The sequence below is a fragment of the Pseudophryne corroboree genome, chromosome 5 (assembly GCF_028390025.1).
Source record: "Pseudophryne corroboree isolate aPseCor3 chromosome 5, aPseCor3.hap2, whole genome shotgun sequence".
NCBI classification, from domain to species: domain Eukaryota; kingdom Metazoa; phylum Chordata; class Amphibia; order Anura; family Myobatrachidae; genus Pseudophryne; species Pseudophryne corroboree.
In genome coordinates, this window is record NC_086448.1 from 323,016,490 (window position 1) to 323,029,887 (window position 13,398).

General features: G+C 42.8%; 1 protein-coding gene across 4 annotated transcripts in view; it reads right to left on the bottom strand.

Moving 5' to 3' along the window:
• The window catches only part of ELMO1 (engulfment and cell motility 1), a 910,002-nt gene that overhangs the window by 598,805 nt on the left and 297,799 nt on the right, over nt 1-13,398 (bottom strand). For 3 of the 4 annotated variants that reach the window (XM_063922511.1, XM_063922512.1, XM_063922513.1), the window contains 5 exons: nt 12,540-12,691; nt 11,208-11,286; nt 9,054-9,098; nt 7,749-7,799; nt 7,133-7,255 (listed from right to left, as the gene is read on the bottom strand). In XM_063922511.1, coding sequence (XP_063778581.1) covers nt 7,133-7,255; nt 7,749-7,799; nt 9,054-9,098; nt 11,208-11,286; nt 12,540-12,691 — 450 coding nt within the window. The remainder of the gene's footprint in view (nt 1-7,132; nt 7,256-7,748; nt 7,800-9,053; nt 9,099-11,207; nt 11,287-12,539; nt 12,692-13,398) is intronic. The other variant, XM_063922514.1, reaches the window with a different exon arrangement.

Here is a 13,398-nt window from a genome sequence, read left to right on the forward strand (position 1 = left end):
TAAGCAGCCTCTCTGCCCCAGCCTGTGCTTGTCAGTGAGTGGCCTGGTCTCTGGGCAATGGATTGACAGTGTCCCATGAGATCAGGATCATGCAGTAGCCACACAACTACAACTGGGTGAGCAGAACAGCAGCAAGTGGTGGGGACACTTCATGCCAGCCCTTAGAAAGGTGAGAGGAGAGAAGTGCCTGGGTCCTGATGCTGTGGAACCACAAGTCCCATCATGCCCTGACAGACATTACATGATAGAGCATGTTTGGACTTGTGGTTCCATCATAGCTGGAGAGCAGACATTACCTACCTCCGAGTTCTCATGATCTTTGTACAGGGCCGTAGCTAGGTGTGTTCAGAGTGTTCTTGGCCCACAGTACATAGGCATTGAGGACAGAGAACCGGCACGTAATGTGTAAAAGGGAGCTCTCCCTGCCGTAACGTGTAAAAGGGAGCTCTGCCTGCCGTAATGTGTAAAAGGGAGCTCTGCCTGCCGTAACGTGTAAAAGGGAGCTCTGCCTGACGTAACGTGTAAAAGGGAGCTCTGCCTGCCGTAATGTTTAAAAGGGAGCTCTGCCTGCCGTAATGTGTAATAGGGGCTCTACATGGTGTAATGTGTAAAATGGGGCTCTGCCTGGCGTAATGTGTGTAAGTGGTGTCAAAGTCAGAAAAATGTTTCTATACACATTGCCATATTTGCACCTCACCCTGGTACGCGCTGCGCATGCGTGCGCTTTCCCGTGAAGGCGCATACCCGCTACTGTGTGCACTCGCTCGCACTCGGTATGCGTATTTACGGTAAAGAGTATGTAGTCGTAGCGTGCGACTCATTCGTTACACATTTTTATAAATAATGTATTTTATAGATCATGGTCCCTTTGATAGATTCTGAAAGTTTGGTTAATATAGAATGTCCCTGAACGGAGGGATCCCTCTTTGTATTGTGCGAAGGGTCTAACAGGAGTCATACAGTGGTGTTTGGTACCCATCGGAAGAGTATTTAAATAGCAATATTCCGGTGTTGGTTTGGAGCGGATTAATCGCTCGTGCGAATAGTTATGGACATAAGAAGTTATGTCCATTTATTATTATTTGTTCTTACTTAGTCATGCACCTGAACAGTTGTAGACAGGTATCAGTGGGTCTCAAATGGCTCTTTGACCTCAGAGATCCCCCAAACAATAGTTTGCATGTTGGGAGGGCCTCATATCTTTACATGCATAAGGTAAGCACCGGAATAGTAATTGAAGATCAATTGTACTCCAAATCAGTATCTTTCCCGCAGACGGAGTACAATAGTCTTTAATTACACTGAGCTTTGAGACTCAATGAGGAGGGCCAACACCTGTGTTTTCGAATGGATTAGGGTTTGTATCCAGGAGAATGAGGGCTGAGATGTCATTGTCTCAACTGAAAGTGGACATCATGAATATAGAACAAAACCCAGACAGGATTCTGTTTTGTATTCGTCAAACAATAGCTCTCCAGAAGACAGGAATGTGTTGGTCATCACCCATTGTGTTGCATAACCAAGGCCACTGATACAACACAGCCCACCTGTATGAATCAACCTATGACCTTTGTTATAATGCGAAGCCGAATTCCTGCGTCCAATGGACAATGAGATTGTAGGGACCATTGGATTGCATTGTGTGAGTAGCATAAAAGACGGGCCTGTGGCATCCAGCTGGCACTTCTCATCAAACGGTTCTCATTGCTGATAATCGGGAAGCTGGCTGTCCAGAAGCGCTTGCGATCGTTACCCTTGTGCGTAAGTTTCTCTCCGTAATCATTGTCTTTCTGTGAGCCATTTCTCTCATCTCTCTCCCTATCTCTCTCTCTCTCTCCGTCTCTCTCCATCTCTCTCTCTCTCTCTCCGTCTCTCTCTCTCTCTCCCTTCTCTTTTCTCCCATATCTCCCCTTGACTAGTATTGTATTGTATTGTATTAGATTGGTATTGTATTGTATTTCTAGTGTAGCTATTTTGGTTAGGAAGTCTCTGTTATATTGTAGTGTATCATTTGTACTGTGATTCCTTTTTGCAAGTATATTAGTTATAATACATATAATAGGCTTTGGACCCTATACAAGTATCTGTGTATTTCTTATAGTGTTAAGTGTTCACTTGAGCGTCGGTGACTCTCAAGCAGCTTTGTAGTTAATCAGGTTACACCAGGTTGCTCTTACACCCTGTCTCAACACTAAGGTATACTGTGTATTTCATTGTTAAAAAAATATAGATATAAAGGTATAGCGTTGTGAGCGTCTGCGCCGCTGGTGATCTCCTCGTGGTCTCGAGCGTCTGCTATGCCATAGCGAATCATTACGTTAGTCAACAGCCAATAGCGTGCCTGCCTGTGATCCCTGGGCCGTGAGCGAACGTGACGCTTGAGCGTCTCGCCTACGGCTGAGCGATCGTTACGCAACTAGCGTACCCTTACGGTACTTCTTAAGTAAACAGCGTACAGTGTTCTTAGACCTCATAAAGGGTTGTTTATACGACAAAGGAATTTAGCATTGTCAGTGGCGTCATTTGATTAATGGAGACCACTGTTAAGCGTGATATGAATTGGTATTATTTTGTTGCCACGCCTCTTCCACATAAAGCCACACTCTTATAGTTTTGGCGTACACCTACAGCGCGCACTGGCCATATTTTAAATATGGGGGGGCGATGAAGCTGTTTCTTGCACGGCACTGCTCCTCAGTGTCCCTGCCTGCACCCTCCCCGTAATTCCATCTCAGTGTCCCTGCCCGCACCCTCCTCGTAATTCCTCCTCAGTGTCCCTGCCTGCACCCTCCCCGTAATTCCATCTCAGTGTCCCTGCCCGCACCCTCCTCGTAATTCCTCCTCAGTGTCCCTGCCTGCACCCTCCCCGTAATTCCATCTCAGTGTCCCTGCCCGCACCCTCCTCGTAATTCCTCCTCAGTGTCCCTGCCTGCACCCTACCCGTAATTCCATCTCAGTGTCCCTGACCTCAGCTTCCCTGTGACTCCCCCTCAGTGTCCCTGCCCGCACACTCGTGTCATTCCCTCTCAGTGTCCCTACCCAAACCCTCCTGTAATTCCCCCTTAGTGTCCCTGACCACCGTCTTCCTGTGACTCCCTGCTCAGTGTCCCTGCCCACACCTTCCTGTAATTCCACCTCAGTGTTCCTGCCTGTACCCTCCCCGTAATTCTCCCTCAGTGTCGCTGCCTGCACACTCCTGTAATTCCCCCTCAGTGTCCCTGACCACACCCTCCCTGGAATTGCCCCTCAGTGTCCCTGACCTCAGCCTCCCTGTAATCCCTCCACCTCATTGTCCCTACCTGCACCCTCCCTGTAATTCTCCCTCAGTGTCCCTGACATCAGCCTATCTGTAACTCCCCCCTCTGTGTCCCTGGGTGCGGGAGGTGGGGGGCACCAGTTCCTTATTTTGCCAGGGGCACTAAGACCCCTAGATACACCCCTGTGTATAACATAAATGCATTCTATACTTAGACTGGGGTCCCACCCCCATGATATCTCATTATGGTATGCAATTATTCCAAACTATGGAAAAATCCCATATCCAAAATACTTCTGGTCCCAAGCATTTTGGATAAGGGATACTCAACCTGTACTACTAATTTCTATGTATGTGCTGAAGCAAGGGGCCTGCCTCTCTTCAATGTCAGTTAGATCAATATGGATGTAACCTAATCAGCCGGCAGGGGGCTCTGGCATCATTGAACAACTACCATACATATGTTTCAATCAGAATAATATAGCAAAAAAAAAAATTGTTCTATTTCCACTTCCAATTCAATTGCGGCCCGTTTTCTTTTTCGTGCGGTAATTGATCAGTTTTCCTGCGAAAACATATGGATCCGGGATAAGGACTTTGACTAGTGGAGGATTTACCACAAGGCAATCAAGGTGGCTGCTTAGAGCCCTGTGGGTCTCTGGGGGCCCTGTGGGTCCAGGGTGGCCCACCGACAAGACTGTATGGATGGCATTTCCGATGGACTGCTACAGTACCTCTGCTGAAAATGTTAGCGCGCTGGCTGAATACTCCCAGCAAGCTGTCAGTGATTAGACAGCTGTTGGGTGGCGTATCCAGCGCACTCCTGTATCTCCAGTCCAGTATTGTGTGTGTGACCTGTCATGACACACGTATGTATGATGGCACACAAGCAGAGAGAGGAGCCGAGGCATGCACAGAGAAGTACATGAGCTCTTCTTTTGTACTGTATTACAGTATTTTTGTTAATTTTGTATAACATCCACCTACTCCAAATTCCAATCAGGCAGGGTAGGGGGTAGACAGTGTTATTGTAAGTACAATGTATAACATCCGCCTGCTACAATCTGGGGAAGGGGGGGGCGAGGGGGGACACTGACTGATATCTCTATTTTAAGTACTACTGTGTATTGACGATGGGGGCCTGCCTGCTACAATCAGTGGGGCACTGATACATAATCAATACAGTTACACTGACGGAAGAGGGTAATAATGGCTATTATAAAATGCTAATATAAAATGCAGTCAGTGAGTGGACATGGTGCAATCAGTGAAGTGGGAAGTAATACACTGTACTAGAATATAAGGAGGAAAACCAACAAATAATGTAAGAGGTATACATCAGGAACGAAAATATAGTGCTATGGATTGATTGATTGATTGATTGATTGATTGATTGATTGATTGAGGGAGGGAGGGGGCCCCAAATCAGTATCTTGCTTAGGGCCCCATGAGGTCTAAATTCACATCTGACCCAGATCCATGTGTTTTTGCGATCACTTATGCAAACATTTGTTTTTCCTGCTTAACTGAATTATCCCCCGAGGCTCAATTAGCAGCAGTAATTTACCGCAGCTAATTGAATCCCTCCCACAGTTGGAAGTAAAAGGGAAAAACTCCTGTTTGGAGATGCACCTTTGCACCTAGTATTGGTCAGAAGTAAGTGCACACTAATGATGATGACTGGTAGTAAACCAGAGGTACAATTCTGCATATGGGTGAGAAGATGCATTTTATCCATGCATGCCTCCATGGAACAGCAAAAACCCAATTTACTTCCAGCTGTATATCAGCACCCTAAGGGGAGAATTCAATTTTACCGCGCCTTGAATTAATGCAGATATCACATGGTAATGTTGCTTAGTGTAGCTATGTGCACGCCCGATTAATGCTCAATCCAATTGTAACAAGTGGCTGCATTGTCATTTTCTATGATATCAGTGGTGTTAAGTATACCCCAAAAAGTGCAAACTAACATGGGATAACAGTATAGAAGTCTATTAATGAATTGCCCATTTTGTCAAATGGATGTTTTTTTGAGGGGGGTTAAACCACTTAACTGACAAAAACATTTCTAAAAAAAAAAAAAAAAACCACTCAGAAATTGTCTGGGTTTTATTTTTTATTTATTTTTTTATAAGTAAATTAAGTGAAGAGCATGTATTGAACCTTATCCAAAAGTGTACTATTATGCATGATAGATAGATAGATAGATAGATATATAGATAGATAGATAGATAGACAGACACACTGGGGGGGCATGGGTTTAATTTACATTTCCCCAGAGGCTGCTAATATCTGCAGCCGCTAGGTGGGACACTGTGGGGAGGTTCAGGGAAGCAAGGAGGTCCCTCAGAGTAGAAACTGCAGGTGGATTCTCTTCCCTGCAGCTGCACACACTGTGTATATGACAGGTCGCATCATTTGCGACAAGAACAGAAAACGCACTGCCTGGTGTGGTTGCATACGATGCGACCATGCCAGGCAAGTGGTCAATAGTATTGTAGAAATCATAGAAATTATTTTCCAGCAATTAATGCACTAGATCAGACATTGCCAACCTTGGCCATCAAGCACACTAACAGTCCATCTATTAGTGATATCCATGCTTGAGCACAGGTGACTTAATCAGTACCTCAGTTATTTTGATTTAACCATCTGTGCTGAAGCATGGACATCACCAATACCTGCACAGTTAGTGTGCTTTGAGGACAGAGGCTTGGAAAGCATGCTCTAGATCACAGGTTCTCAAACTCGGTCCTCAGGACCCCACACGGTGCATGTTTTGCAGGTCTCCTCACAGAATCACAAGTAACATAATTAGCTCCACCTGTGGACCTTTTAAAACGTGTCAGTGAGTAATTAATACACCTGTGCACTTACTGGGTTACCCGCAAAACATGCACTGTGTGGGGTCCTGAGGACCGAGTTTGAGAACCACTGCTCTAGATTAAGGTGGGCACATGGAACTGCCTGTAAAATTATTATCTTTTTTTTTTGGTGGTGGTGTGGGGGGGGGGGGGGGGGGGGGAGTTAAGGATCACGGACTTTAAACTTAAAAAAACACACAAAAACAAAAAACAAAGATGACCATGGGACTTCAACCAGCAAGCCTGGAAACACCTGTGCCATCCATAAAACCCCCCCCCCCCCCCCACCCCATACCTGTTAAACATCAATTAACCCATTATTCTTTTGCAGAATATCACCACAAAAATTATGCCATCATTTGCCAAATTAAGCTAACTAAACCTTCTAAGTGCCTAATTCATCTTAAAGGGGTTTCCAGGGGATCTGAACAAGGTCCCGATAATTCTCCCTTAAAATAGGGATTTTACCAAACTTTTCACCTACTCAGGAACTGCAAGAAAAAATTACTCTAAATCCTATGAAAACTTAACGTGACTTAGGGGGTAATTCTGAGTTGATCGCAGCAGGAACTTTGTTAGCAGTTGGGCAAAACCATGTGCACTGCAGGGGAGGCAGATATAACATGTGCAGAGAGAGTTAGATTTGGGTGTAGTGTGTTCAATCTGCAATCTAAATTGCAGTGTAAAAATAAAGCAGCCAGTATTTACCCTGCACAGAAACAAAATAACCCACCGAAATCTAACTCTCTCTGAAAATGTTATATCTGCCCCCCCTGCAGTGCACATGGTTTTGCCCAACTGCTAAAAAATTTCCTGCTGCGATCAATTTGGAATTACCCCCTTAATTTCCACGCTAAATCGGATAGCAAAAATCACATGACCAGCTGCTTTAAGTTGCCATGTAAACCCCTAAAAACCAGTTAACATGACTAATTGAATTCCTCCCTAAATGTTTAGTTTATCATAAAACATGTTTGACAATAGCCACGGATAATACACAATTGCTTACTTGGTCTTGAGGATCCATTTTAGTCATCATTCTATCTTCCAACAGATTGAAAGTCAGCACTTGTAGTACATACAACTGGTGTGCCATCTCATTGTTAATTGTTTTCTGCGCTCTGATGACGTGCTGTAAATAATGAATAAAATGTAATAACACACACTTTTTAGAGGCAACAAAATAACAGCTGCAAAAGACAACAATCAGATCCACATTCTACAAATAAATAACGTTTTACATAGGGTATACAATTAATACAAGCTGCGGTTCACAGCATTATGGCACATATTCTATTTCCATTAAACACTGCATGCCTAGGATGAATTGGGGGGGGGGGGGGGGGACATTTATGAAAACCGGTGCAGAAAATTTGTCAACCATCTTGAAAGTGGCTGTCATGTTCTAGACTGTACAGTATTTGCTAAATAGTTGCCATGGGTCCAGAATCTTTATTGACAAAGTTACATGGGCACCAGCTTTCATACGTTGGCCCCAAAGGACCCAATTCAAACAAGAGTCTTTCTTTGTCACTGTTATACAACCAGAGCTCGCTCACTCTCTGCATGGAGTTTTTGGAAGTTTCATCACAGAAAAATGAATTAATAATATAGACAATACTTACTGAGAGTATGATAGAGCGCAGCTGCTTTTGTGCCAATATGTTTGCCATTTCCTGTTGTGAACAGAAAACAATATATTACAGATATGTACTTTCTATATCTTAAGGTGCATACACACTAGACGACGTAGCTCATAGAGTGTTTCCCCTCCCAGTCCAGGCGGTCGGCGGCTGCCCGTACACACTGAATGATATGACCGTTTATATTGCTCAGTGATGTCACGCAGCGGCCGGCCCGTGCAGGCAGCTCCTCGACGACAGTCCAGATTGAGCATGCATGCACCACCGACACTGAGGGTTGTTAACGACCCCGAGGTGCTGAGCATCGGTCGTCGTTGCCGACATACACACTTGCCAAGAAAGTGTACAACATCGCTCAAGAAGGGTGAAAATGAATGATGTTGTTCATTTTATCGGCAAGTGTGTATGCACCTTTAGTTGGAATCCAGAATTATTGCCTCTATTTTAATGTATTTATGACACGTTAGAAGAACCAATTTTTTACAAATCAATATTGACACACAAAAAAAGGTTATGATAATGTTGGTACATATGGAGACAAAAATCTCATTAGCAGCAATCTTTTGTTTTACTCATCACAGAATTCTGCAAACACACAAGGAGGGTGAGGACAGTAATGGTGATTATATTATTTAGGGAAAAACAAGCCTATATTGCTATTCTACATTTACATTCCGGGTCTCTACTTTTTTATCTGTCACTTTTAAAGCTTGGAATACAGTATATGTAAAATAGACTTTTGTTATTCAGAAAGAAAAATCCACTCCTTGCCACATTGTTTTGTTTCTGTTACTACAAGTCAGGGGTATTAAAAGTCAATCCTGACCTTTACATTTTGGTGAACAACGCTCCTTAGGAAACAGTCCCAGAGACCGTCACAATAAGCTAGCCATACACCAGTGAACTTTCCTCCAAACCACCCAACTTGTTGGATCCTTACCAAATCGTTTGCTCCCACACACAGGAGGAGACATACTGTTGTTTAGACAAGTTGTTTAATTTAAACAAATCCATCTTGTCTGAACAACTGTTTTTGTCCATTTTCCGGTGTTTGGAGCAAATGGCTGATTGTCATTACCTCTAATCCATTACCAGATTTTCATTACAACCAGCCAACAAATTGGGTGGTTGGAGGAAAGTTTGCCTGGTGTATGGCAAGCTTAAGGCTATTAATTGACCAATTAAGACAGACAAAAGTTACAAATTAATCACACACATACATGTAGCACATGCACAGGATTGAACCAACTATTGTAAACACCATTAATAAAGAGTTAGTAGACTCACACTCAGAGGATAATCAACGATGTCAATGCTGTCTTCTATGTAATGCTTAGAGGATCAAATCCAAGTGCAGCATTAGGAGGAGACATTACAAGGCTTCAATCATCCAAGGAAACCAAACAAATTAATATTCTAATTCCCTGGCCTTACTAACAAATGCCGTATGGGACAGTTTATTCAGAATGCTTGGGGCTTGCTGGAGTAGGGATTCTTTTCCTGGAATTAGTAGCAGTGCAAAAAGGAGGCACTCAGTGACCATGGGGCAGATGTACTGTACTAAGGGAGACATTTACTAAGCAGTGATAAGAGCGGAGAAGTGAGCCAGTGGAGAAGTGACCATGGCAACCAATCAGCGCTGAAGTAACATCTATAATTTGCATACTAAAAAATGATACAGAGCTGCTGATTGGTTGATGGGGCAACTTCTCCACTGGCTCACTTCTCCGCTCTTATTACTGTTTAGTAAATGTCCCCCTAAGCCTTGTAATATGTCAGTTAGAACCTGATTGGTTGGTACTTTACCACTCAAGGCTTGGTACATATGTCCCCATGTTTCTGTGTGCGGCTGTACAGGTAGTTGCAAATTTTTACTTTATTCTTTTTGGTTTATATATAAAAGATTTAAGACAAATTACATTATACATGATGTTATACTTCATATAGAACAGGGGGAGAAAAGTGGGGTAAGAAAGAAATATGAAATTATAAAGAGTATAATATACCATAATATAAAACAGGAAGGTAAAACGTTATTGAAGCGACCCAAACCTATATTCAGGTTACACAGAGGAAACAAAGTTAATTGGCTACTGTCCTTATTACCAAATTTCGCTGCCATGCTGGAACATTGAACATTGGACCTTCTGCTCTAACTCGTGATTTCACTTCATTATTATGGGCTAACTGTTAAGCTTATGTATATCAGACTGTATTTGGCAGTGTTCTGTATATCCAATTGCTGAAATGTGTATCAATAATTGGCAGAAATCTTTAACAATAAACTGTAACAAAACAAAGAAAAAAAATGTGCTGCAGCCATTTACAGCTAGAGTCTTTTGGGGGGTCCCAGTATCCACAGGCACTTGCAGGACTTGTGTGTATTAAAATTTAAATTACATAGTTATACGATGCTACCTACATTTGAACAATTTCCAGGGAAGCTGGCACCGGAGTGTTATCTAATTGCCAGTGATAGTGCCGCGGACGCGAAAAACGCGTGTCTTATCACCCTTATCCAATTAGGTCCTGCGAAAAAACACCCATTCTTCATGCGAAAACACATAGATCCCGCACAAAGCCGCGGACCTATGTATTTTCGCGGCACTTATTGCAGGATTAGGGGGCAATTATTGCAGATTATGATTCACGTGCCTGAGGAACGCAAAGCATAATCACTGATAAGTGTCGGCATCGGGAACAAGCTCTGGTTTATCAGGGCTAATTGAATGGCCCCTGTCGAACCAATGTCGAACCAATTAGTCACGGTAAATTATGGTGGCTAATTGGATACTCCCACTTAGATTTACTAAATCTTAACAAATAAATACATACTCTATGAACTACCACCTAAAATTGGTTACAAAATAAAAAAAAGAGCAATGTTCATTTGAACTTCTCAAAAACAGACATACATGGTCACAGAGAAATATTCTGGATTTCCTGAAAGTATGTTATTGTTGCCCATGAAATATTTACAGTATAATTAAGGATAATCTATTCATGGAATCAGTACCCAACTCCATTGTGAAAATGCAATGGCTTGCGGTTTCTCTCCAGCGTTAGGACTTCACTAGCAACAATCAACAATGATTTATTTGATAGAATGGCACAAATGTGATTGCAGCCAAACAGTTTTTCATTAGTTCGCTGCAAATAAAAATATGACTGTTATGTAAACAGTAAAGTTATCCTGTGCTACATTACAGCAGATCTATGGATGAAAGCATAGTTTGAGAGATGGCATCGAAATACATCACAGATTACACCTAAAACCAACTTTTATCTGTCAAATTCAGAAGCAGAATATGCAATACAATTTTTATAGACCTCCTGATCATCAACCCGAGCCAGAAAGAAAGCATAATTCTACAGTATTTTGTATGTGTATATATTACAAATGTCACAGTGTTTAGCAGTTGCCATTGTAGAAATACACACCTGTCTTATATCATCCGGGGCTTTAAGAAAAAGTGCATTGATTACTGCGATGGAGTATGTCTGAATCTCTTGATCTGTCCTTGAGGCAAAAGTAAATAAAATAAAATATCATTATAGTTAGCTTTAAATAAAATATTGCATTTTAGTATACTGTAATGCTGAACTAGAAATGTACATTAGGATAACAATTCTCTTAATGCAAAATAGCTTCACAATATTATTTGTAGTGAAGAACTTGGCGTACTAGCATTGACTGAGTTATACAATTAGATTCTGCTGGGCATTTCAGTATGCAATAGCAGCTAAAGGGATACCGGCGATCATCATACTGACGGCGGAATCCCGATAAATGACATACCGACAGGGGTGAGTACAGGCTAATCTCCCTTCTCCCTTCCCGCAGCCTAACCCTAACCACCCCGCTTAATGCCTAAACCTATACCGCCATCACCGCTGCCAAAACCTACCCCCACCCCCCCACACACACACAGCCTAACCCCTCGGCCTTAGACCTAACCTTCCGGCTATACTTACACTTGGAATGCCAGCTCTTGGGATTCCAGGCCGGGCCGGCTCAGGGTCGTTTTGCGCCCCGGGCGGCCATAGGGGGCGTGGCTTTATAAGGGGGCGTGGCCAGTTACGCCCCCTGTACAGTAGTAGCGCCGCTGAAATGATGTGTGGTGCGCAATGATGTCATCGCGCACCGCACAGCAAAGGTCCTCTCCACGAAGGAAAACTAGACACTACGCATCTAGTTCCCTTCGTGGAGAGGACCTTTGCTGTGCGGTGCGCGATAACGTCAACGCGCACCGCACATCATTACAGAAAAGGTCTTCTCCACGAAGGGAAACTAGACGCGTAGCGTCTAGTTTCCCTTCACAGCGGGCAGCGGCAGCAGGGGGCACAGCAGCAGCGGATCTTGCCGTGGTGCGGCACCCTCCGGATTTATGGGAGTTGAGTCACTCATATATGGTAGTCACTAAACCTAGAAGTGCTTTCTCGTCACTGACTTGTATATTGTACAACGCAAAGGGGTGTCCTGTTTATAGTGTACAATCTAATAGACAGACCTGCCATTCCAATGGACAAAACAAAAAAAAATTGCTCTTTAATACTAGAAACACGTATACACAGATGGACAAATAACACTAGGTACTGTAAGTCTCACTCTAAAGGTTTCATTCTGATGTCAGAAAACTAATTCTGCTACTCAAACTGTATATATGTAGAAAGCAGTATGTTTGTTTTTGTTTGTTTTTAAATCATGCTGTTTATGGAGCTAATAAAAGAGGTCTTTGTATACATGACGTAACAACCATGAGGTCCGTTTACCCTTGAAGATGAGGAATTAATTGGCCAATGGTGATCTCCTGTGCAACTTTCTGATACAGATCAATACTGTTTAAAACCATGGACTCAAGGATGGCTAGTGACCGTTGTAAAATTGAAACATCCATTCCGGACTTGTTCACAAAGCTCGCAATCTAGCAATGACACAGATTTGCTTTGTTAATATAATAATAGCAACCTGTCCTGATCAAGAACAAGAAGAGTTGTAGAACAGGCCAAAGGTACAGTAAATATAAAAGAAAGCATAGCACACCAGCAGAAAATACAAATACACCATAAAAAAGCATTGCATTCCAAGATTTATAACAACCTTCCAACTAACGCACGTAGGGAAGTAAAAGTTTCAACATTTCGCTCCCCTGGAGCTGTAACTAACCTTTCTATCAAATAGTCCACTCAAAACAATTTATAATCAGTAAGCAAAGACATGTGTATCACATTTTCCCTAAGACCAAGGAGGCACTGGTGGCGTCAGAACACATACTGCATATATAGAACTTAAAGCAGCTCTGAGGGGCTTCCCTGGTGTTGAATTACTACTCTGCTATTTTCTTCCTATTCATATTTTGAAAAGAGTCCCCCAACCTCAACCATGGACATATAATCAGGCAGCTGTCAGGAGGCGTGTGTTATTTGTCCCAATGGAAGAAGTGATCTTCTACTATAGACACATTTTACAGTCTGGGACAGTCTTCATTATAGCACAGATCAGGTTTTCTAATATGTAAGACAATATCTTCTTAGTATTATTCTATTAATATTTATAGTTAAATCTCTGGAGTATACTGGTCTGTGACAGGGGAGGCAGTGCCTCCCCTCCCTACCTTATCAGCACATCTCT